This window comes from Dipodomys spectabilis, unplaced genomic scaffold (assembly GCF_019054845.1).
Source record: "Dipodomys spectabilis isolate Male_0828 unplaced genomic scaffold, ASM1905484v1 ptg000215l, whole genome shotgun sequence".
NCBI lineage: Eukaryota > Metazoa > Chordata > Mammalia > Rodentia > Heteromyidae > Dipodomys > Dipodomys spectabilis.
In genome coordinates this window covers 1,642,475-1,669,658 of record NW_024870892.1, presented here as the reverse complement: position 1 = coordinate 1,669,658, position 27,184 = coordinate 1,642,475, and the positions used below count along the sequence as shown (strand labels likewise).

Here is a 27,184-nt window from a genome sequence, read left to right as displayed (position 1 = left end):
TTTAATGCCAGGCATGGCAAAAGGCAACTAACTAGGAGCCATTACAGAGTCAAATCTGGTTTTCAGCACAATGTTACTGTATTGTAGGAGAAATTAAAGAGAGCTCTTTATAGCAAAGAAATGAAAAAGCAACTGCTCTAAGAGAACTCTGGCAGGTTTTTTTTTTTTAATTCTTATTTTTTGTGTGGCAGTTTCTTAAGAGACAAGTTATTGTATGTGTTACAAAGTGGCGACCAGATATATTTGTACTAAAAGCCTATTTGGCGAAATGTGAATTACAGTGGGCACCCAATATTTTTACATGTTACATCGATCAACCCTACGTTCATTCTAACAAAGTACTATATTTTCTTGGCCACAAATAAATGTTGAATACACTGTTACTGGTAATAGAAATGTTCAGATCAAAGGCTTCCTACCGATTTGAATTTATTCTATATTTTTAAATTATATAGGAGTAGTAATATTTAGAGGACATATAGGATTGTTTTGGTTTTTATGAAATTAATAAATTTTTAAATTTAAAAAAGCATCTAGCGGGGCTGGGGAGGTGGCTCAGTGGTAGAGCACTTGCCTTGCATGCATGAGGCCCTGAGTTCAATTCCTCAGCACCACATAAGCAAAAATAAAAAAGCCGGAAGTGGTGCTGTGGCTCAAGTGGTAGAGTGCTAGGTTTGAGCTGAAGAGCTGAGGGACAGTGCCCAGGCCCAGAGTTCAGGCCCCACAACCAGACCCCCCCCCCCAAAAAAAAAAAGCATCTAGCATTGTGTTTTGCCAGTGAACTTGCAATATTGCTTAAAGTGAGATACTGTGAGCTAAGTTAAATGCCCACTATGACACGTTCGTCACTTAGGCCCAGAGCTGTCCTTGCTACGTTTGGTAAACCTTGGGTAGCACTAGCAGATGTTTCTGGCAAAGCTTTGCATGTGGTTGAGATGGGCGTACCACTTTTTGTGTTTTGGGCATCTGAACTCAAGGAATTCTGAGATCAATTTCCTATATTAAATTAAAATGTCAAAGCCACATTATTTCTTTAAAAATGTAGCAGGAGATGAATCAGAAGATGATGTGTTTTGGACAATATGGGACCTCCAAGCATCTTGGATCTTTCAAAATGATTGGATGTTAATCTTCTTTATAACTTTCCTAGGAATTATTTTTGAGGTAATACTCATAAACATTTATGCATTCCTCAAGAAGAAACCTGTGCTTCCAGGAAAGAGTGGTTCAGATTCCCAGAAGGTAAGGCCAAATAATGAACTTCCACTTCACTGTTTTTCACATTCACACATAGGAATAATTTGTAGCTGAATGCTGGTGGCTTAGCACCTGGAATCCTAGCTACTCAGGAGGCTGAGATCTGAGGATTGGAGTTTAAAGCCAGCCCAGGACAGGAAAGTCTATGAGAGTCTTATGTCCAATCATCCACAGGAGAGCCACATGGTAGAACACTAACCTTGAGCAAAAGAGTTAAGGGACAGTGCTCAAACCCCACAATCAACAAATAAAATAATAGAAAATTAACTTTGATACTTGGATTCTCTAACATTTAATTTTCTCCCTTGAAACAGAATGAAGATATTTGCCTTGAAAGCACGGCATTTGGTAAATATCCTATGTTTTTTTTTCTTTTAATGTGAAATTTTTCTAGCTTACGTTTCTTCACTGATAATGTGATTTTTGTAATTCCTATTTAGCTCCAAAGAATCCATCAGTTATCCATCCAACTTCAAAAGAAAGGTAAGTGATACGATTCTAAATCCAGTGAGATAGTTCATTTATATTTGCTTGAAAATTATATTTGCTTCTGAATTAGAGAAGGATTTTTCTGAGTACAGTGGAATGTAACTGTTTAATATCATAATTCAGTCTAACATTTAGTTTAAATTGGTGCCAAGTTCTAAGGTGTGTTGAGAGTGTTTTGTATATTATTAAAATTACCTTTCGAGTTGGAAATTATTTTTATAGATGAGGAAAAATAAAGCTTAGAGAAGTTAATGAATATCTTCTCTAAATGTTTTCCTCTACAAATAAAAAAATAGTAACCACTACTCCTTATGGCACAATTAATTTATTACCTACCTTGTATCAAGTCAACACTGAACTAGAGCCTACAAAAGTGATATGAATTTCTCTGAAATTAGAATATAAAATCAGAATCTAAGAGCATATAAAAGGTATTTCAGAGATAGGGATTAAATTCCAACATAATCACTAATATTGTCGTGGTTTTAGATTGTCTGAAATTAATTCAACTATTAACAATATGAGGATTACATGGATGTGGAGACAGTCACTTAAGATACTCTTTGATCTCAAGAGGTTTATGTTCTTATAGTGAAGAAGAATAGGTACAGAATGATTGTCCTGTGTTATGGTGACATAGAGCTAGAAGTATAAGAACATTTACCCCCCCAAAAAATAAATAAATTGTTGGGGCTGGGAAGGTGGCTCAGTGGTAGAGTGCTTGCCTTGCATGCCTGAGGCCCTGGGTTCGATTCCTCAACACCACATAAGAAAAAAGAAAAAAGCCGGAAATGGTGCTGTGGCTCAAGTGGTAGAGCGCTAGCCTTGAGCTGAAGAGCTGAGGGACAGTACCCAGGCCCAGAGTACAGGCCTCATGACTGGACCCCCAAAAAAAAAAAAAAAAAGAACATTTAGAAGATTTTTTTTTTTTGGTCGTGGAGCTTGAACTGTGGGCCTGGGTGCTATCCCTTAACTCTTCAGCTCAAAGTGAGTGCTCTACCACTTGAGCCACAGAGCCACTTCCACATTTAGGAGATATTTAAATCAGGCAGGGATGTTTAGGATGGCTTTGGGAGAGTGATTAATACAGATGAATTTCCAAGTCTGAATGAAAACCAGAAAAAATTGAGGATAATAAAGGCATTCTAGCACATGAGTAAAGGCAAAGAAATAAGAAACAGTAAGCTAATGTTAAAGAAATTGTAATTATTTCATAATTGCTGGAACATAAACATGGAGTAAGGAAGGGGGGGTAGGAAGTGGCGCCGTAGCTCAAGTGGTAGAGCGCTCACCTTGAGTTGAAGAGCTGAGGGACAACACCCAGGCCCAGAGTTCAAGCCCCACGACCGACAAAAAAAAAACAAAACTATATAGAGGGAAGGGGGGGTAGTGGTTGGAGAATGGTGTCAGGTCATGTAAGACTTTCTGTAACGTGTTAAAATTTAATTGTGGGTTGGATTGGATGTAATTCTGTAGACAGTAGCCACTAAATATGTTTAAGAATAGGAGTTTTGTATTTCAGCAAGATTGCTTATTGAAGAATGAATCTGAATCTGAAAATTACTCAGTGTCAATCTAATTTCTTTCATTTGTGTGGTGAAAAGGGTCTGGTGGCTTTAATATCCTATTGAGTCCTGGCAACTCAAGTTCAAAGGTTTGAGTCTTACAAGGTCTCATGCTCTGGGGGTGCAGGTTGGATGCTGGGAGCAGGAAGCCAGTGCAAACTGGAGTTACTCAGAAATGTAATCAGTGTCTATTCAACTTGATAGGCTAGAAATTGGTGTTTGAGACATTAAAGTAATTCAAAAGCAGAGGATAAACATGAGGAAGTCATAGGAAGAAATGGGGAAAAACAAGTGTTCCGCTTCAGAATCAAGACTCCTACATGTTCCCCCTCTGAGTACCAGCATTCCTGCCTGGGCAGGAGTTAATCCCTTAGGTATTTCTCTGGGACACTAAGGGGAAGATACAGTAGCTACCCTCAACTGAAGTTTCACTTCATATAGTTTCAGTTACCAGAGGTCCACAATGGTCTATTAATGTTAACTAGGCAATTCCAGATATAATCAGTTTATAAGTTTTAAATCGCAGGACATTCCCAGTAGCAGGATGAAATCTTTCCCAGTAACATGACGAAATCTTGGCCACCCTTTCCAAGGGGTGAATTAGCCCCAGCGTAATTCATGCGTAGATGCTATCTATCTTCCTGCCAGTCAAATAGTAACTACTATTCTTACTAGATTGATTGTCTCAGCATTGCTCTTACTTTACCTCACAAGTAGCTCCAAGACAAGAGAGTAGTGGTCCTAGTGGTTCATTTATACCAAAAAGAAGTGGTAAAAAGTTTCCTTTGAGAGCTGGACTCAGATGGCTGAGATCTGAGGATGACGCTCGAAGCCAGCCTGGGCAAGAAAGTCTGTTGAGACTCTTATCTCCAATAAACTACTCAGAAAAAGCTGGAAGTGGTGCTGAGACTTAGGGACAGTACCCAGACCCTGAGTTCAAGCCCTAGGACCAGAAAAAGTTTCCTTTTAAGGATTGAAACAAAGATTTTTTTTCAAGGCACACCATTTTAATATGATATACTGATATAATTGTTCTCCGTTATTAGTAGTAGTTAGTCTCTTAGCTAACTAATAGTTAAAATTTCAGGGTGGTTCAATGACAAAGCACGTACTTTAGCATGCTGAGGGCCATGGGTTCAACCCAGAAACACACTTCTGAGGTGTGTGTGTGTGTGTGTGTTCACTGAGATTGAGGAAAGGGTTAAGTTTTATTTTTATTTATTTATTTTTGGGTCCGGTCGTGGGGCCTGAACTCTGGGCCTGAGCACTGTCCCTCAGCTCTTCAGCTCAAGGCTAGCGCTCTACCACTTGAGCCACAGCGCCACTTCCAGCTTTTTTATTTTTGTTTATGTGGTGCTGAGGAATCGAACCCAGGGCCTCAGTCATGCAAGGCAAGTACTCTACCACTGAGCCACCTTCCCAGCCCCGAAAGGGTTAAGTTTTAATGTCTACTCATCTTGTAGATGAAAGTAAGCAGTCAGAAGCTTAGAGCTAGAGGTCACCATTCAGCAATATTGACCACAGGCCTTCTCTGTGCCAGCCATTGTTCTAGACTCTTGAGGTACACCAGTGAACAAAACAGAGGTTCTTGGCTTTCCTCTTTGCTTTTGTGTGATTGTTTTGGGGGGTGAATAAAATAATAATAAGATAAAAATTACATATTTTTAGAAGGTGACATGTGAGACTAGGAAAACTTGTGCTTGTGAGGCTTAGTCCTAGTAAGCAAAAATAAACAAAAAAAAAAAACCACTGAGTTTACATTAGATTTGCAGGAATGGCTTGTTTCAGGTTTTCCTTATGGTGGGTCATGTCTATTTGTGAACTAATGTGAATATATGATCCCTATGTTACACTGAGCCTAGTCATCTGAAGTAAATTGGGAAATATATATTATTATCACTAATTCAATAAGAAATTTTGACTTGTGAAAATGGACCTTGCTACCAAGGATTATACAGTAAAAGTAACAAAAATGTAGACACAGCTTTGTAAGTCTGCTATAGCTGCCATAGTAAATTACCTGGCAGGGGAGATATCATGAGCAAAATAACAGACTGGATGGCATAAACCACAGAAACGTATTTGAGGCTGGTAAGTCCAAGGCAAGGTATCAGAGCTTAGGTTTCTCCAACAGCCTTTCCTTTTGGTTTGTAGGTGGGCACTTTCTTGCTGTATATAATCTGTGTGTATGATATATACTGTTGGTTCTGTGTGTGTGTGTGTGTGTGTGTGTGTGTGTGTGTGTGTGTGTGTGTGTGCGCGCGCACGTACGTGTGTGTAATTAGAGAGATTTGTTTTAGGATAGTTATAGTGACTAGCAAGTCCAACATCTGCAGTTAAGCCTAAGGACCACTTCTGCTTCCTCTTGGGAGGTTGGTCTTATGTTCTACATGGCCTTCTGCTGATCAGAAGGATTGTACCCATGTTAGGCAGAGCAATCTGCTTTTCTGAGTCTACTGGTATGAATGTTAATCTCCTTCCCTAAACACTCTCACAGAAATATCCATTGTTATGTTTGACTATGTATTTGGGCACTATGGCCTGGCCAAAGTGATATATAAACTTAACCATCACATTATGCATTGCTGATGTTAATTGATCTGAGGACTCATTAAACTGACACTCATTTGAGGTACGTGAGTCCTTTGTTAGGATCATTACTCTACCCCCTTACTTTGACTCTCAAATTGTATTGAGAAGTACTCTCCCAAAATGTACACTTTTCAGTTGATTACAAACCAATATCTGTTAGAGATACTGTCCGTTGTCTACAGAAAGCTATAGTTTATTCTACTACTGAACAGTCTTCTGATGTGCCTGCTAAATTACCATAAGATTGTTTTCTTCTGGTAAAAAGTTCATGTAGAGAACAGAAACAAACTGATATTCTTTGTAAAAGAACAGTAATCTTGCCACTTTGACTTTCTTGGTGTTTGTTTTGAACCAAGTTTTAGAGAGCTTAAGACAGATTTTCTCATTCTCTGAAATACATAAATGATCTGCTTCACTAGCTGATGGGTTAATTAAGAAAAAGGAACTAGGTAATTATTCTGTAATGTGTATATAATAACTTTTTTTTATTTCTATATTGATCTGCTTTTACATATGATATGATTTTTTAACTCTATTGAAACCTTTTAAAAAAAAATAACCCCTAAGTGAAATTTCATTTACACAGCCTTTTATGTTTTAGAAATGACATCTTTTCAGAAAGTACTACTTCAACACTTATATCTGAAGAAAATGAAAGTCACTTTGAAGATCACATTTTATCCTCAGATGAAAAACTATGCTCAGGGACCAGTGAGAGAGATTATCAAGTAAACTGCGTTTGCAAAAGTCGCATGCCATTTCCAGGTGATGCCAGCTCATCTTTGTCACTGTTTAATTCAGAAGTAAAGGAGAAAATTCAGAACCATAGAGAATATTCAGAAAATGAATATGAACAAAACCATTTTTCTTCAAAGACATTATTTTCCATAATGAAAACCAACAAAAATAAGAAACCAGAGTTTTCTTCTGATCTTAGTTTATCAAAAACTTCTAAATCCAGTATAGAAAATGAGGATCTCAATGTGGCACCATTCCCTCCTGCCCACTTAGTTCTCTCTAGACACCAAGTTAGACTTCTGGAGGAAAATGTGAGACATAGAATTTCTTTAAAACCCAAATGTATACTACAGACTAAACATCATAGATCTCAGGAGAACTTTGAACATTCTCTTGAAATAGAATCACGAAATTCTTTTCCAGAACAACACGCTATTCAGAATCAAGGGTTTTATGATGCCCGATTTGCTAGTCAAGCCCAACAATTTATTTATAACCAAGAATCAGTCAATGATCAGCCTAATAACCCGGTCAACTATTTTCATCAGCCTCAAGATTTGCCGGTGAAACCATTCTCCAACAGCATACAAGGCTGCTTCCAGACCCAAGACATGAACAGGAGCCAACATTCCATCAAAGTTCCATGCATTATTGAAATAAGAGATTTACTCAAAGGCGGAGAGGCTAATGAATACTTCGGTGACGCCCAAAATTCTGCTTGTTTTAAAGATTCAAACAAGATTAAATGTCCCATCAAGGAGCAAAATACTGGCTTTCAGAATGCTGAATTTTCAGCCTTAAGTCGAAAATCAGTTGCTAAAGATATGCCACAACTGAAGAAGAAAATGCCAAAAGGCCAGGGAAAACTTGCTTCATCTGAATTAAGTCAGTATTCTGTATATAGCGCAATGCCTTGTATGCCAACCGTTAAAGAGCAGAAAAACAGAAAAAAATCATCATATAATAAATGCAAACTCAGTGTTAAAGTTCCATCTCTGAAAGCAAAGAAAACACCAACTTCATGGGTGTCTCAAATCATAATGTGTCACACTTCAAAAAATAAGAATGAGTTAGGATGGAAACATAACACTGAAAAAGAAGAATTACATCTTTTGTCTGTCTCTAAGCTTATTATTCCGTACATTGAAAAGCATTCTAGAAAAAATCTAGTGAAAGTCCTGCCAGATGTAATAAAATGTGACTATTTTGTAAAGAAACAAAATAAGTCACCAGATGTAGAGAAAACCAGTTACATGGGAATGTCAGACATTATTGAAAATTTAAAGCAATATGGCAGAGAAAATACAGCACTACAAAATACTTCATCAAAAGTGTTGCCTCAATTCGGACACTCTTTCATGATCAATGCTGATAAACTAAAAGCACCTTATTTCTTATTAGAAGAAATAAACAAGAAAAGCAAAAAACTTCCTGAAGTCCCTATTGAGCAAGCATTTCACCTGGATATTCTAAAGCATGAGATACCTTCCGAAGAAGCTATGTCAGAATCTCGACAGAAATTTACCTCATCTCTAAAAATGAGAACAAACGGAGAAATAAAAATGAAGGAAGATCTACAAAGTGCAGAGAACGGAGAAGAGCTACCAGCTAGTACACCAAACCTGCAAGGAGACTTCCCAAAAGAGAATGCACAGAAACGAGAAGATTTACTGAAAATTGTTCTGGAGTTCTCAGATGTCAATTTGCTTATTTCCTTAAGACCCCAAAACCATAAAAACAGTGAAGAATTACAAGGCATAAAAGTGCAAGCAAATACTGAATGTGTAAATCCAAAGAAAAGTATACCATTGTCTCCCAATATTACAACACAAAATGGTAACCTAACTGAACATGAGGAGCTAGAATTCAACACCAGAAGCAGTATAAAAAATATGCATCACACTAACAGCACATCTGATGCATTTTATGATACCATATATGCTACCATTTCACAAACACCCGATACAGAAATGCATAGCAGGTCAAGCGACAGAATGGGTACATCAACAGTTAGACTTAGTAATTCAGTGTTAAAACAAGATGAACTAGAACATGAAAAGGAAACAGAGAAAGAAAAATGTATTGATGAAAGCCCTATAGTCAAAGAACCACAAGACTGTGACAGAGAGGAAGAGAAACAAAGAGCAGTTCCACCACTGTCACAAGACCTCAGGTTCAGCATTGATAAAAAGAAGAACAGTAAATGTGTCAGATTTAACATGGAACCAATCAGTTTAGGAAGCAAGTCGATTCAAGATAAAAAGCAACAAGTGTATCCACAAATTCCTTCTACACAAACTGCTTCGAGGGCTGTTCCAAGCCCTATCACTGATCAACTGCAAGTAGAGAAAATGAAGCAAAACCCATCCAGACCTACCAGCAGAGAAAATGCTATCGATCCTGTATGTCCACTTATGCCAGAGAACTTGTCGACTGGCAAATATTTAATTGAAACAAGAGATAACTGGGTCCCCTCTGGTGAAAACCTCAGAAAGAAATTAGACAGTCGTATGGCACAAGAGAAGGAAGATTTAGAAAGGGATTTATCTTCAGTTGCCATAGAATGTTTTGAGACCAGAAAAAAATGGTCAAGAACAAAAAATTCACTCATCAGACAAGTGATTAGGAAAGTAAAGAAGCCTGCAATTTCACAGATGCTTTATCTCAATAGACGTGACACTTCTAGCCATAGAAGAAAATTGAGAAATAATGTTGAAATTATCATTAAACAAATGCTGCAAGATAAAAGTTTGTCAGATGCGCTTCTGAATGCTTACCCTCACGTGTCTATTTTGTCTGATACTGGAATGCATACCAGATTAAATGCAGAGAATTACTGTTATATTGAGTTAACAAAAGGAAAACCCCAACTTGACAGTGAAGGAAAGCATTTGTGTTCCTTTTGTGAGGAAAACACATCCCCAAACACTCTGGAAGCCCGATTACAAGATGAAGTGAAATTGGTAGAAGAAGCTCAACCAAAATTAGCCCCTCGTGATAGTTGGATCTTCAGATATGACTTGGCCACCAAAATGAAAGATATCTATCAAAGTAAAGAAGCAACAGATAAAATGTGCTCTTTAACAGACATCAATACGATTAGCCAGACAGAAACAGAAAAAGGAATACCAAGAGAAACACGATTCATGTCTACACAAGGAAAGCAAGAGGGCAATATTACTTCAGACGACGTCCAAGAAAGCAACTTTCAAGATGAAGAAGAAAGAGAACAGGAGGTGTTATTAAAAGTAATTCCACAGTCCAGCCAACATCTTGAATTCTGTTCGGGTACAGGAAGAGATCTGAACTTGTATGAACCAAAGAGCCAAGTAAGTAGGAAAATTCTGTATGTTCTAGAACAACCTGCAGATCTGGTGCAAGGAGAGGAGCTGAGGAAAAGCATCCAGGCACAAAATGACACAATCGGTACAGTAATTGCAAAACTTCCCCCTCTGAAATCAGAGGAATCACTAACTGACGCAATTTTAGTTGGTACAACATATGATGCATTGCCGAATGAGAATCATTTGGCAGGTGTACTACACAATTGGAATGGAGAGGAAAAGGTAGAGTTTAGAAGTGACCTACAAACAACTATTCTGGGATCTATGAATCTCTTCAAATCTGATCTACCTGACTCTACTAGGCAGAGAAAAACGTTTACTTGTAAAGCCTTAAAAAGCAAGAGTCCCACATGCATAACTATGAAGGTAAAAAAGCCATCAATTTCAAAGATATTTAATATTCCTCAATGTGGTTACCGCAAATATCTACCTCCAAAGACCTTAAAATCACAAATTGTTGAATTTTTAACGTGCTCCAGAATCCTATCTGATGGATTTTATATTATTGTACTGGAAGCAGAGAAACAAAAAGGATTAGCACAAGAACTACCAGCAGTTTCAGAGTCTTTGACTTTCTCCCCCCATACTTCACCTGCACCTAAAATAGAGAGAGGCATTTTAGCACTTACGGACAAACGACCTAAAATGAGTTCCAACTGTGTAGCTTTGAAGGCAAAGAAGGTACCAATCTCCCAAATGTTTAATATCATAGGATGCAGTACACCAAGCTACAGAAGGCCGTTAAAATGCAGCTCCAAAACTAAGATCAAACAAGGTAAATTGGTGGGAGATCTATTTCTAAACGCCATCTCCTCTGCCACACCTCAAGCTGAAACAGTGGAAAAGGACCCTCATTCTAAGGAAGAATTAAGCAGTGTAGCAAGTCTAAAGACTTTATTTCCAAAAGCAGAAGAATCAGAGATTGGCTTAATATTATGTGATGCATCTTGGGATGGAAATCTTGGAAGAAAATGGGATAGTACAATTTCTGAAAAAAAGTCACAGAATCAAAAGGACTTAACAGCTCTAAAACCTTTAAGTTTTTCCAGTCTTGTGTCAGCTGAATCTAAAAGTGAGAGCTATACATTTGAACGTGTACACAAAAAATGTAGGAGGCCCAGGCATAAAATGTTGGGGGCAAAACAACAAAGATATCCTACAGGAGGCCATAGAAAGAAAAAGCAACACAAAATTAAGTACCAGGAGGGTGAGAATCAGTGGTATGCAGGTGTGAGAGAGTCATTATTCAGTGCGATGGAATATTCCAGAAGTCCATCATCCAAACTGATGATGGATAAACGATCATTTGATCCAACAACAAAAAGGGACACTCTACCTAAAAAAACTGTGAGTAATCGTACGACAGTAGAAAAGGAAAAGGTACAAGAACACATTGCCCCAAGTTGCTTGAGATCTATAGATTTTTTTATATCTGTTTTGTCTAACTCCAAAAGCAAGGGAAACACAAGACAAGTATTGAAAAATGAAATTATAGTGACTCTCAAATGTTTAACTGGGAAGGAAAAGAAGCCATCAGTTTCACAGATACTTAAAACCAATGGACACTTTATCATAAAACATAAGAAGAAATTCCAACTCAATTTAAGAAGCAAAATAAAAGCCATGGGGCAAATTAAAAATGTGACAGACACATTTCTGAATACCACTGACTTCATGTCAGATTTCTCTGACATGACAAGGCAAAATCAATTAAAACCAGAGATAGCTATGAGACATTCGAGGCATAGTTATCCACAGTTTTCACAAGCAGCATCACCAGTTGAAGGCCAAGCAGAATATTCTGATTCCACTAACAAGGGTGATACTTTCCACCCTTTAAAGGAAGTAAAACTACATAATGGAGAAAGTGGAGGGGAAAAGCAAAAACCATTCATAGAAACTGGTCCTTCCCACACGAGCAACTTAACAGTAAATGTACAGCTCATAAAGGAATCTGAACCTGACAAGTCAGAGGACATGATGTTAGGAGAGCCTTTTTTCTCTGAAAGCCAGATTTGTGAAATGAATCCAGAAATAAGTGTAAAATTAGAAAACAACAAAAATGTGCAAGTAACTGTCAAAGTTGGACTCTCAAAGGTGGAAAAATCACGTGTTTGGGCAAAACACAGTGAGCCAACAAATGATGCTGCATCTAGAAAATATGATAAGAAAAAAATGGACAACTCTGTTTTAAAAGAAAAATTTCCATACCATTTGGCAGGAATTGTAGATTCTGTTGACAAGCAGTTATCTGCTTCACAAGAAATTAAAAACTTGGCAGATAACCTAAAAATACCCGAAATGTCAAGTGCTAAAGTTATACCTTCACAAGTACAACAACCAACACTTTTATGGTCGCATAACACTGTAAACCATTCTACTGTAACCATTAATAAAAAGCAGAACTCTAAAGCTAGAAGCATAAAAGTAGAGAAAAATAAAGCTGACGTAAATGCCAATGTAATATCAACACCTGCTTCTATGCCTACTCTACAAAATATGAAAATAGATCAATCACTTAGTATATTGGATACATATGAAAGACCGTCTAAAACCAGAAATGCCATAACCAAAGCAAAAGTTGGAGAGAAAAAGGCATATAAAAACCAGGTTATGTTTAACAGAACTCTACAGAACAGTCAGCCATTTGAGTTTAGAGTAGTACAAACGAGAAACTCCGAAGCACCTTTAGTTAATAGAGTATTCCCCAAGAACATTCCTTCTCAGAAAACAGATATTAATTTAATGGGTCAAAATACAGAGTTAAAAGTTGGAGAACAGTTTATTCCAGAGACTGTTCTTTTCTCTGAGATTCATCCTATTCAAAATGAAAAGCAAAATGAATTTAAAACAAATCCCAAAAATCTTGTCCCACATAAGAAACAGCAAGAGTCCTATATCCTCCCAGAAGCTATCTGGAGTTCCACTTGTGCTTACATTACTATGCATCCTAAAATTATAATATCTAAAGATAAGGAAAAAACAGATGATGTGAAAAACCCTCTACCTATCAGACAGAAAAAACGGAAGGCAAAGAAAAGACCAGTTTCCCAGTGGCTTGGATTTGGTACTGGAAGCAATAAAAAAGGACGAAGAGTTAGCACACAGCAGCCAAAGGCAGTTCTACTGAGTAAAAATGTAGCAAATCTAGTTCTTGAAGGTCATTTTGATTCTGGATGCCTTATGTCTCAGTATAAAACACTTGCAGAAATGAAAATGAAGCAAGATAAGTTGAAAGAGGGGGAAAACATCCTCTTACATCTAAAGATGGATAAACTACTAAATGAAGGGCCTACGTCGTCCTCAGGATGTGTCAATGTATCCAGAATCATTGAAAAACTGGAAGAAAATGTTGGTCACCAAGACATTTTAGCAGACATTCTCCAATGCTGTATACAACCATTACAAACTGGGTCACGACAATCGAAAGCGCTGCATCGTAACAGGTTAGATTTACAAAGAAAGGTGCACTCTGAACCTGTTTCACAGAAAGATGGAGCCAGTCACATTCTGGGATCCATATCATCTCCCCTACTGGGCCGAACTCACACTGGAAAGCCAAAGGAAGAAGTGAAAGGAAAAAGCATACATCAAGATGCAAAATTCTTTAGCCTGCAAGTAAATGAAGCATCTTATAGTTCAAGTATACAGCACATGCCCCAAAATATAGAGACACTACTCTTGCATATTAAAAAACGAGAGAAGAGGAAGAAAAGTATTAGAAAATATAAAAGACTTGAAACAACCATGGGCCTGAAAATAACAGGGAATCCTGATGCAGAACAGTTTATCAGCAAGTACAAGAACAATGGCATACTCAAGCAAAAAGACAGACCAGAATTGGATATGAGTGTAGGCACATTGTGGACAGGGCAGAAGCCATGCCCTGTGGACAGCACATGCCACCATGATACAGGAAGAGCTGCTGTCAGGTCAGGTCCTCTGTACCCCCAAAAGACAAAAATGAAAGTGAGGAAACTCCCCGTGTTCCAGATGCTTTATGTTACAGGATATGGAACCCGAAGCAACAAGAAGGAACCAAGAGGTAACATTAAGGAAGAGAAGGATGAATCACAGCAAGGGAAAACAGTGACAGATTTCCTGCTGAATGATGTTTGCAACTGTGGTCAGCTTTCGTGTCAGGTTACAGTGGTTACAGAAGTAAAAGGGGAAAAGGACACACCACAAAAGACAGCACAGGTTGTTCCACAGCTAAACCTGAAGACATCACTCAGTGAAAAGAAAAGGTCATCTACGCAGATCATTGATACGAGTGCTAGACCAGGCACCCTCAGGAAACTAGAGCAATATGACTCAGATCAAAAAGAACTCCAGGTTATTTCATTAGACATTGTCCCACGATGTAGAGATTACATAATGATTAGCCCACAAATAGAGAAACCTTTCCATATGAAATCAAAAGTTGATTTAGAAAGAGACATAGTATATAGTGGTATATTTCCAAAGAAGATGGAAATCAATGGCAAGATCTGTGATACCTCAAGAATTAGAACAAATGCAGAACTCACTAGGGAACCTCTTCATTTAGAAAACATAGGCGAGGTACCTAAGGAAGGAGAAATGTATATTAGCAAAAAAAATATTTCAAATCTATTGGGAAGAGAAGGATTAAATGACACTTGTCTCTTCCTAAATTCCAAAGACCAGAAATCTCTAGGGGATCTGCACGGAACATGTCCAGATTGGAGAGAACATGCAAAACCAGCTAGCAATCCTAAAAGTGTTCTAGATTCTGTACCTTGCTCCACTAGGAGCCCTCTCCATTTAAAACAGACACCAAATATGACAAGAGAAAGAAGGGATAATATCTCTATAAATGTCAACGTGAATCCATGCAGTGAAGAACAATCCGTGTTAACTGCTATTCCAATCAATTCAAAAAGATGGAAAATGGACTTTTCAGAAAAACCAAGGGTAAAGCAACTGGACATTTGTAACCAGACAAAAGAAAAAATTCTAGAATCCATTTTCTCATGTGTGTTTCATCAGTTCCATACTACAAATCCAAAGACACAAGTCCCGGCAGAAGTGATGTTAAATTCATCTGCTTTAGAGAAAGCATCAAATGAAGCCAGTATTCCAGCAGATCCTTCTCCATGTACCAGAGGGATTAATGCACATATTAGAGGGAGAAAAGAACATCAAGAAAGTACATCCGAGGCTCTTCCAACATGGGCTTCGAGCTCTCTGATAGATACGTATCAGATTGCTTCGTCACAACTAACCAAATCACTAAAGCCAACAAGCAGTCGACAATACACTTTAAATACAGGAAAGAAGAAACAGAAAGAAAAACATAGAAATGATCATCTTCCAAAGCCTATATCTCACTCCAAAACAGATCTACTTCAAATGACACATGACTATTCAACTCCACAGACCAGAATACCACTAAGAAAAATGGATGCGATAGATGAATATACTCAGCAAAGAAAAAACAGACAGAATCAATATCACCTGCCCATTTCCTATGAAAGCATCAAGGAGAATACATCATGCTCTGAAAATTATCCCTGTCACTGGCCACATTTAATGCCATGGCTGAAGGGAGTGTTATCTGAAGAAGGTCCTGTTTCAAGCAGGAAAAAAGGACTAGACTTGTGTTTTAAAAATCAAACAAGTACAGAATGCTTTGTCCCACCAATGGCAAGGCAAATGAACAGACAAAATGCAATGCTGCCTTTAGAAGCATGTGGTAAAACCATAAAATATTGGAATCCTTTATTCTCTAAAGGAAATCAGTCGTCAGATAAACCACAGGTCATTGAGACCATATTAAATAGTAACTCACCCAAGATAAGAGTTACAAAGAAAGGAGACTTACATAAGGCCAAAGAAAAGCAAATAGAAGCATATGTGCCTAGCATACTTTTACATTTTCTCTCAATCTGTATACATCTTTGGCATGAAAATAATAGACAGAACGGTGGCCTAAAAGAGGGAGTTATGAAAGGTATACAATGGCCTGAAAGTAGAGCCCTAAAATCTGTATTTTCAGATACATTTGGTGCCACTGATTGCGATATCCCAAGTGATGGACTAGAAATGCAATGGAACGTCAAAGATAAAACCATAACCATAAAAGAGAGACTTGGTGATCAAGATTGGATTGTCACAAAAATAGGTGAGCCCATCCCTTCTTTACCTGACTTCAAATCAGATAAAGAGTCAACTGATGTGATTATCTCCAATAGGATAAAAAGAAAAAAACAAGAAGAGGACGGTGCAAAGGCAGTAGAAATGAAAGGAATAAGGGACTCTGGCATTATTTCAAAGACAGAGAAATCCTCACTGTCGCACGTAATCGGAGGAAATGAATTACCTTTGTTATTTAATATTGTGAAACAAGAGAAAAAGGTACAGCTAGGTGAAGGTAAATTGGATGTGAAACTGACAAACACTTGCACCTTCTTACCATCTCCGTGCCATGCTAATTTGAATTCAACAATAAAAGAAAGACAGAATAAATCAAAAATAGTTAGGCATGACCTGCCACCACTGATGTCCCAGACATCATCAAAAGTCAGAGAAGTATCATTTTCAGAGTCGGCCAATCAAAATAATGTAAAGAATGTAATAGAAGTAAAATGTCTGCCACAGAGGAAGAAAAAATGTAAAGAAAATATAGTCAATGTAAAAGATATCATGGACCTCGTATGTAAGACTCTAACAAGGAAAGAGTCACCTTTTAAACACTTACTACATGGAAAGGAACCACGGCTGAACTACAAAAAACAACATAAGATAGTTCAAGAAAATAAAAATATTCCAAGTACAGTTCAGAATAAACTGCGGGATTGCATTCCCTCTTCACCTCGCTTGGAGTGGGATACTAAAATAAATGAAAATTATAAGCAAGGAATAACAAGATTCCATCCTCCATCATCGACACTCCAGGGATTGTCAGGTACAATAAGAACACGTAAGGAGCCAACGGATACTATTTTAAGCAGCATGAAAAGAGCAAAATGTTTGCCACAGAAAGATAGAGTCAAAATAGCTCCCAAAGAAATAATACAGTCTGAAAGGATAGCTGTGGAGAAGAAGCAGTCTTCAGTAGTGTACAAATTACAGTTGAATACTGAAAAAGAAGAGAAAAGGATGCAGGATGATGAACAAGGAGAGAGTCTGAGGGAATTTTCCATCTCTCTTCCACTTTATTCTGAAGTCAACACAAAAGTAAAAGGAGAAGAAGCTATGCAAATGAAGGCAAAATCATGCCTTCTACAGCCAAAGCTTCAGGGGTCATCAGCTAGAGATGAAATAACATGTACACTCTCTGCATCTAGTCCTATCGCAAACAGTGTAATAGATGCCATGGAAAAAATAATATACAAAGAAAGGGAGGATGTAAAAGTGGAAGAAGTCGTCCCTTTGAAGAAAATGGAATCATCACGCTTACAGGAAATTCAGCAAGACAAAAAAGATCAAGAGAAACAGCAACAAAATGTGGTTCTAACCAATTCCCATGATTGGATACCTTCTTCTCATTTAAAACTGATTTTGAAGATAGAAAAAACTAACCATGAAACTGAAGCAATGAAGTATTCTCTTCCAGAACTAACATGCAAGATATTATCTGATGAAGTGAGAAAAGCAAGTAAAAAATCTACCAAGGGTAAGATCACAAGCACCAAAAACATAAAAGAATATGTACTACAAAAAGAAGAGGATAAAATAAAAATATTAGCCAAGAGAGGCATAGTATATCCAAAAGATAAAGATTTGAAAGGAAATAAAGAGCAAGGGAAAATGGATCCACAAGGCAAAACACAAGCAAAAACTGATGGAGAAGGCATCCAAGAAAAGAAACGGGATGGCGAAGATCAAGAGGAAATGGAGGGAGAAGGCAGAGAGCAAGGGAAAATGGATCTACAAGGCCAAGAGCAAGAGAAAATAAATGGAGAGGATAAAGAACAAGAGGAATGGAATCAAGAAGATAAAGATCAAGGGAAAGTGAATCCAGAAAGTAAGAAAGGACAAAAGCAGACAGATCCAGAGGGCAAGCCGCAAGGGAAAGCAGATGCAGAAGGTCAGGGATCTGGGAAAAGAGGCCCAGGAGGTGAAAATACAGAGGTAGTTATGCATGCACATTTTCATCTTGCACCTTCCCAAATGGATTGTGAATTAGACACAAGCATGAAAGGAGGAGAAGACGTACAAGGAATATTAGGATGTGCCATTCCACGACTACATCACCAGAAATTGTGTGGTGCGGGCAAGGTGGCACCCGCAATGTCCATTGGGTATGGCAAGTCAAATGACACCAGCACAACACAAGAGCACCAGCCACAGAAAGGGAAAATGGTGCGTATAAAGCATGGAAGGCACTCTGCAGGCACAATTTCCAAGGCAAATCAGTTCCCACTGCCACACGTGCCTCTTATTGCTAGGCACGGTGGCCGTCCACCCAGCAAAAAGACAAATGTCAATGAAAACTTGGGACGTGTGCCAAAGAGAAAAAGTAAACGAGGTGAAGTTCTGACCTTACCTTCTATTCCCTGCAGCAAACCAGACAAAGGAAATAAAGCAAGGGAAGACAAACGAGAACTAACAAAATCCATTCTCCCCTGTACACGGAACATAGAATCGTTGAGTTTAGAGAAACTAAAGTATATTGTGTCACCTTTTATTGACACCTTGGGCAATTCAAAAAGAACAGAAAACCCAATAGAAAAAATACAGGGAGAAATGGACCCAGGAATAATAAAAAGCTGCTTATCACATCTTGTGCTCCAGAAATTATTGCCTGCAAGACAAACGGCATCTACAAAGACCATTGCTAGACAAAAGAGAAACGAAAAAGCATCACTTCCACTAGAAGAAGACAAAGTACAAACTTTAGCTAGAAATGACTTGATACCTCCCGATGGCACACTTTCCCAGAAAAATACATCGACATCTCCTTTTATGTCTCTTATCAGTCAGTACAGTATTCTGAGCAAGAGAAAGGAACCACCAAGGAGCAGTAAAGAAAGAGGTCAAATGCAGGAAGAAACAAGAGCCTCTAATGTGGGTCTGAACAAAACTGATTCTTCTCTGTCATGTCCTTTGCAAGTAAAACTTCCTGGGTCATCATGTGAGGAAGTCTCGTATGCAGATGTAAAAGAAAGTATTGGTTCACAAAGTCTAAGAGTAAAAGTAAATCCACAAAGGCTATGTGAAGAGGCAAAGGACAGGCTGGAAACAGAAGGCACAAAGTGTGGCATAGTCTGTCAAAGAACAACTCTGAGAGTAAAGATACCCCCATCTGCACATATATTTCATAGAAAGATAGTACCTTTGAGTATTAAGGAGCAAAGAAAAGAAGTTCAAGAGACTAACAGTAAACCTAGAATGGTTCTAAAGAAATCTTCTTCCTTACCTTCTTTGTCTTGCTTTAAATGGGATACTAATGTAAATGAAAGGGAGTGTCTGCGAGAAAGAACACAGTTCTCCTTTCCGTCACTAACAATTCAGGATGCTGAGTCCATGGACGCATTAGATGGCAACAGAAAAGAACTGCTACAGCCCGTAACACAGGAAGAAGAAAAAGAGACGCTCCAAATAGACGTGAAAGACCTTTTGGATCCAACAATAAGGAAGTTGTTATATTCACATATGCTCAGAACTGAAGAGTTGCAAAGGAAAATCAAAGAACAAAAAAGAAAGATGCAGGAACATAAGAATGCACTCATTTCCATTCTGGAAGACAGAATGAAAACATCATCTTTCACGCAATTTCAGTCCAAGAAATCATCAGATAGAGTTAGAATAGCATGTCCAGAAACCATCAATGATGGAGATCTTGCAAATGATTTACAAGAAAAGAATAGAGAAAAAGTTGCAAGAACGAACAGTGTAGCGGTCACCACAGATATGGATTTAAAGACAAAGAAATCCCCTATTTTAAAAACATGCAATTTCAGCAGCCTTCAGGGGCAAACTAAAGAGCAAGAGAGAAAGACGCAAGAAGGCAAAAGGGAGCAAAATTTGACGCTAACTAAGATCTCTACTGCTGGATGTTATCTACCTCTGCTTAGTATGTGTGCGGGAGCGGGAATGGAAGAAAAAAGAAGAGTAATGTCAACAAGCTCCTCTCTGTCCACAGCAAAGGACCTGAAACCAACTGGACATGACGACAACATGTATTTAAAGCCAGTTACTGGTGATGTTCTAATCAATCTACAATGTAGAAAACAACATATGCTACAGAATAAGGAAGAAGATGAGGGTCAAATAGGAGATATTCCAGTATCCCCCAAATTTCAAGAAATGAAGGGACAAAAATGCAAAGATGAACCACGTGTGGGTCTCACCAAGCCTGCCACTTCATTACTGTGTCTGCCTCAGCTCCAATTACAGAAAAACATAGAATTAGGGGATGGAATGCTAAGACTTACAAGATCCTTGCTGAGAATATTAGAAACAGGAGAAGCAACGCTTTGGGAGACAACTGGAGGAGATAGCATGAAAGAGGTTGCCAATCAACACATGTTTCAGAAAGGAAAGACAGACAGAAAAGAGACCATAAAGAAGAGATGCCCAGATATAATTATGAAGGGAAAGAAATCACTTCCTTCCTATAAGCTCCATAGAACAGAACTGCATATAGATATCAAAGGGCACAAGGGAAAGGAACAAGAAGAACAAGATGAACCACAAGCTCTGATTCTAAGAAAAAATCAGCCTTCTAAATCTTCTTTACCTAACCTTAAGCGAGATGAAAGTTTACAAGTAGATGAAGAAAAGATTGGAAGCAAAATGTCTCTACTTCCATTAATAGTTAAAGCATTCTCTAATGTGGAGAAAATAGCAGACACAGAGCCTGTGTATGGTGATGCCAGAAAAGGTAAACCCTATAGGACCCCAAAAGAAGGAGGATTTGAAATGACGACCACAGACATGACAATCAGGGTACATTGCAAAGGGCCTGCAAGTTCACCAATTCCACATATCCTTAATACAAAAGGATTCGCCCTGAATATGAAGGTACGGGAGAAAAAAGTGCACAATCATAAAGGTGAACCACCTGTGATTCTGTCAAAGACTTTCCTTTACACACCGTCAGCATGTCTCTGTACTCTGGAGTCAGGGGACAAAATAGACAAAGACGTGAGTGGGATCTCAGGAGCCTGTTTTCCACAGCTACATCTCCAGGAATCATCAGACATCATGGAAACAGCCAATAGAGAGTTAATTGATGGTGATAATAAAAACATTAAAAAATCAGCACAGAAAGAGAGAGAGAAGCAGTGTATCTCAGACTTCATGGTCGATGCCCAGCAAAGGAGTGAACCTTCAAAAGTTAGATCAGAAAAGGATGAGAAAATGTACTTCACTGGATTTGGTACTATCAGACACAGGAAACTGCTGGAATTGCACTTGATGGCTCAACAGGAGAATGAACCTGAAAAATATAAGAAAGAACATGTAGCTGCCTTTAACTCCTACCCCGCAACTGGAAACCTGAAAAGACAAATTGACGATAGCAATCATTCTAGCCAAAAGAGAAGTGGTAAGGTTCCTCTTTCGCTGCCAAGGCAGACAGCCAAGCAAATGTGTGTCACCTTTGGCACCCCTGTAATTTTAAAAGGATTTTCTGTGGCAGAGGGAGAGACCCACCAACAGGAGACTGTATCCAAAGTATCTCCAGAATCCGTGGATTCATTAAAATTGTATAACCCAAAGAAAGATGGACAAGGGAGTGATAAAATAATCAAAATGTTTTCTCCCCGAAAGTTAGGATCACTTGAAAAAATGAATACCACCAAGTTGATTGCCCCTCAAAAACTAGAAAAGAAAGATACCATTATGGAAAAGCAAATAATGTTGCATTCCAAAAGTGGTCACAAGACTAGGTCAAACTCTCCCCTTTCTGTTAAGTTTCCATCTCGGGATAGGAAGCAGGAGGCGACATTGGAGATAGATGTGGACAGGAAAACTACTTTGTACACCAGTCTACCAATACTACCAGGTGTACACATGCAGATCACAGAATTTAATGCCCTAAGAAGAAAAGAAGATCTGACGCTGCTTGGTCCAGAACAGGGAGCACGTGTTCTGGAATTCCTTCAGAAGTCCCTTAAACCACTCTGGACTTGTCTGCTTCAGTCTGGACACGTAGAGGAAATAAAGAAGGAAACGAACAAGATCACCTCTGTCAATCTGGAACAGCAAAAACAAATTGAGACTCAAGTAATCACTCATACGGAGAACAACTGCCCAGGCCAGCAAACACAAGAAAAGGCGCAAGAATTGTCTGGCATAAAACAAAACCTCCAACTTCAAGAATCACTTCAAAGAAATGTTGTGGATTCCTTTTGTGCGTCCATCCCTCTTTCCCTTAAAAGACAGAAAATAAGACCCACAAGTCTGAAAACAGAGCCGAGGCCCAGTAAGAAAACTGCAAGTTTTGGTTTCACTAGACACAGTACTCCAATAAATAAAATAGAATATACCTTCAAAAGAACACAGAATACGATTTTATGGAATAAAAATAGCCCAAGAATCGTTATCAGAAACCTTTCCATTTCCATGAGACCACCTCATACAAAAGAACTGGAAACAAACCTAGGAAGTGAACAGAGACTTTGCCTTTCTAAGTTCAAGGAGAAATCAGCGAACACAAGTAAAATCAAGAGGGAAACCTTTACGGTTGTAAAAGAAAAACTGAATACTACCAATACAGTCCCACAATATTCCCAGCCTTTTGTGGTGAATGAACCACAAACACAGCCACTTCAAGTCAAAGCAGAAGCCAACCTTAAAAGAGAAAGAAGTCAAAACAAATTAATTCCCAGTACAGGAGAAAAGATTGCTCCGGGGCAAGGTGACAGGATTATTAAAAAACTCAACTTGCATATCATCGAGCAGGAAGACAAGATACCAAAATGTATTCTCATGCACACAGAGTGTCCCTTTACATTTGAAGATCAAAAGACAATTGCAGAAGCCCATCTGAAAAGGACCAGGCATGTGACTATTGGAGAAGAACCACAGTGTGGAACTCAGCTGCTCAAAACCAGAGAGTACACCTTGCTTCCCCAAGAAAGAGACCCAGGCGGACCCAGATGTGATTCCACACGAGACATTCAGCGGCAAGAAGCTATTCCAGGGACCGTGCCTCGAATTCAAAACGATGAAGTCAAAACACTTGCAGATGGTGCAGGTGCAGAGCGTTCGTTTCCAATTTGTGAAGCAATTAAAACCCCCTGTGACTCCCATGTCAGAACTAGGATCCAAGACAAAGTTTCTTCCGACAGACTGGGGAAACTCCAAGACTATGAGCCTGCTGACACGACATCACTGCCATCTCCAGAGAGTTCGCCGGCCTGGCCAACCATCCTCGATTCCAAACCCAAAGCCATTTTGCAATATTTTACTCCCGAAGAAAAAAACAAGCTCGCCAATTACCTTGATTCAAAAGTTCTGGAAATAAAATGCAATCTGATGCCAGAGAGAGCAAAAGCCTCCTTCCGGAAGTTTAGCCTTTATTCTAAAGGGGATATTTTAGAAGATAACAGTTGGAAACTCGATCTAAGACAGAAGAATTTGAATTTTAGATCCCCAGAAAGGGTTGAGGCTGTTGAACTTAACTTAGAAGAAAATTACCCAAAAGACTATCCTCTTCACAGCTGTGTGGAGACGCCAATTGCTCGTGCTAAGTGTGATGATAGACAGCCCATCCCAATGCCACGGACTATTCCACAGCCAGACAGTGGAACATCTTCCAAAGTGTCAGCTCGGGATCCTTCAGGGACTCATGTTCTCCAAAGCTATTCAGCAAAACAAAGAGATAAACTCCTCATGCACCTTTCTATGAAAACCCTGGAAATACAGATGAAAGCCCTGTCCAGAATTGTAAGAGAATCTTGTGCGATGGCCAATGCCCAGGACAGAAAGAACCCTTCCCCCAGCAGCTGTCTGCACTCTGCTGTCAAAGCGCCAAAGCGGAAAAACAGAATTTTATTACTGTTTGAGGAAAAATCTCTTCATCAAATAGACCTGGATTTACAGTACAAATACCTCCGCTTTCACCTGGGGCTTTCTGTTGAAAGTACGTTCCGAAAGCCAAATGCTCTTCCCCAGCGTCCTCTGAACATGCCCACGATTTCACCAGGTAAACAAGTAGATGAGAGCAGAGAGCGTGGTGCTCTTTCCTCCGATCCACCGAGGTTAGAGCCGCAGATTCCTCTCGACAAGACAAGTCTCAAGGAGAATCCATTACTCTTCACAAAAGCCCCAGAGCCGGTGAAAGCGTGTGCTCTTCCAACCCGGCTGCGTGAGGTGCTGCAGAAAGACACTAGAGCCCCTTCCCAGTTAAGACCCTGCATGACCCCAGAGAAAGAGAAGCGCTATAGTGTACGCTTTCAAGAACCAAATACCCAGAAACCTCTCCATGTAAGAACTCAGGCAAACGCTAGTGGTTTCGAGGATTCCCACTCAGCTCAGATTTCTAATGACTTCTCTCATCAGATAAGCACCAAGAGTTCAGCTACCTTGGGGAAATGCCCGACTTCTGAGGGAAGTGAGGATGAAGAGTGTACGATTTTAGCTGGCGTTTTACCCAAGGCTTCCCAGAACATTATATTCGAATTACAGAAAGACATTCCTTTGGGAGATCTCTGCAAGAGGAAAGAAGCGGCTTATTTGAAGCCATTGTACAGCAAAGTTTCAGGAGACAGTCATAAGACGGCTTCTAGAAAACACACCTTAATAATGTCCCCACCTCCTGTTGGATCTCACAAAAGCGGGAAGTACAGAGCATCCTCTAAACATCCGGACAGCTTATGTCGGAATTCACCAAACGCTGTGGAAGTTCACTCCGTGCCATCTGTATCACGTAATGAAGAGAAACCTCCATGGACGGCATTGAGCACAGCAAATCCCTCTTCCACTTCCTCCTCGGAATCATATATTCCGTTACATCCTGGAAAAAAACACCACATGCATCCAGAAAGCAAAGGAAGAAAGAAGACCACATTTGATGTATTTCGAAAGCACAGTGCACCCCATCAGCCCCCTAGTATAGAGAAACAGGTAAGAAGGAAGGAAGTCCATGATTATGAGTCAGAAAGACTGACCTCTTCCCAAAGCAAAGATGGACCAGCAACAAAACTTCATCACAGGGACATCAACTTCAGTTCAGAGAAACTACAGCAACCCTTTTTCTACGCGTGTATGCCCGCAGACACATTAGAGGTTGTACCCCAGACTGTTCGCTGGACTATTCCCTCAAGAACCTTAAGGAAGAGAAACTTCAAAGTGCCCCTGGTGGCAAAGATTACAAATTCCTGGAAGATGTGGGGTTCACCAAGATAGTTGTTGGGGTCCTTAAAGTGCATTTCTTCAAAGCTAATATTATCATGTATACATTCCCTTACACCGGAATGCTGGTTGCTATGGTAACGGAAAATAAAGATGGATATCTAATAGTTGGCTCATGGAGTGTTTCCTCGGTGGATATGTGTGTTATTTCAGAAATCGAATTGTGCAGTTGTGGAGGGAGGCCAGGATGAGTGAGGAGGTGGCTTTGGCTTGGCACTTTCCAGACTGAGCCTTCCTTTTCACTGCTGCAGTCACCTGGTCATAGAGGAAGCATCCTACAGGCGCTCAACCACCAAGGGTCAGGATGAGGAGTTGTAAACTACCTGACATGGGGAAGGTCTAGACAGCTAGGACAAAGAGAACGCAGGGAGAAGGTGAAGTGTGTCAGAAAATAGCAGTCGGGATTCCAGAGTCAAATGTCACTAATTATGGGACGACATGAAGTAGTAAGTATTTTAATAGTTTCGATTATAGAGAACTTTGGTAACACAGAGGGGGAAGGATTGGGGAAGGGAGCAAAGGGAGAGAGGAAGAGAGAAAAGAGAAGAAGGAAGGGAAGGGGAGGGGAGAAGAGGGAGAAAGGAAGGGAAAGGGGAGGAAGGGCTCTCTCTAAGCCTCTTCAAGAAGGACTTAGGGTGGATACTACTTCTTTTGGCATATTTGCTATTATTTCTGCAATTGCTAAAAACTGACAAATGATGTCAAATAGAAAGGAATATGGGACTAGTAGTTCACACAATGTCCAGCAGATGTCACTGTGTTCCCCTCTCAAGCCCAAACTCCACAGGTTTAGAATCTCAGCCTTAAATTCTTATTAGTGCTCATATTTCTGTGGTCTGTTCAGATAATAGGACAGAGGAAGTGTTATGAGTGGGAAAAGGGTAAATTGAAAATAGTGGAACCCTAAAGCTGGGTTCATTGTTTTTACCACCAGATTACCCTACATACATGAGCCACTTTAATTAGACTCACTTTTCATTTTTAATAATGAAGATCTGAGTGGCGTTAGTGCATTATGGTAGTCTGTGAGTACTCACGTGTTTACATGCCTCGTCTCTTTTCTTCCCTCCTCAAGCCTTGAACACCTTCTCTGCATCTTTAGAAGCAAACGACTGTGAGAGCTGAAGAGGCTTCTCAGATGCCTTGCCAAATCATCTACATATTTTCCTCCTTGTAGTTCTACTTTGAGGTGGCAATAACAAAGTATCTTAGACTCTACAACTTACAAAGGTCATAATATTAAGTTCTGGAGGCTTGGAAATCCAAGGTCAAGGCGGAGGCTGATTACATGTCTAACAGAGGCCAGTTCCTCATAGACAGTTTGTTCTTTTTTTTTTGTCAGACATGGGCTTGAACTCTGGGTTCCATAGCTCTTCAGCTCAAGGCAAGCATTCTACCACTTGAGCCACAACACCACTTCCGGTTTTCTGGTGGTTTATTGGTGATAAGAATCTTGTAGCCTTTCCTACCCGGGCTAGCTTTGAACCTCGATCCTCAGATCTCAGCCTCCCACATAGTTAGGATTACAGGCATGAGCCACCGACTCCCAGCGACAGTTTGTTCTTTTTGCATCTTCACATGGTAGAAGGAAAAAGAGGTGAAAGGCTCAGTTAGGCCCTTTGATAAGGATTCTATTCTCATCCATGGCAGCACTGCTGCAACACCTAAAACACTGCTGGAAGACCCATCTCAGAGACTGAAGTAGGAATTAAGCTCCAACATGAACTTTGGGAGACTTTGAAAGGTCACACCATAACATCCATCTATTCCAACTTACTCTAAGCATTTCTCCCTTACGACGTCAGCATTCTTTCATGCACTTTCCATCATTTCTAACAGCCTACGTGCCTTCATTTCTTTCCTCTAAAT

The 27,184-nt window shown here is 39.4% G+C and overlaps 1 protein-coding gene across 1 annotated transcript; it reads left to right on the top strand.

Moving 5' to 3' along the window:
• Window positions 1-1,011: 1,011 nt before the first annotated feature.
• On the top strand, window positions 1,012-25,316 carry Ccdc168 (coiled-coil domain containing 168). Its single transcript, XM_042696996.1, has 5 exons — window positions 1,012-1,242; window positions 1,572-1,605; window positions 1,698-1,740; window positions 6,505-22,922; window positions 23,022-25,316. Exons 1-5 carry the CDS (start codon window positions 1,012-1,014, stop codon window positions 25,307-25,309), a joined length of 19,014 nt encoding a protein of 6,337 aa, XP_042552930.1. The 3' UTR covers window positions 25,310-25,316.
• Window positions 25,317-27,184: the final 1,868 nt, after the last annotated feature.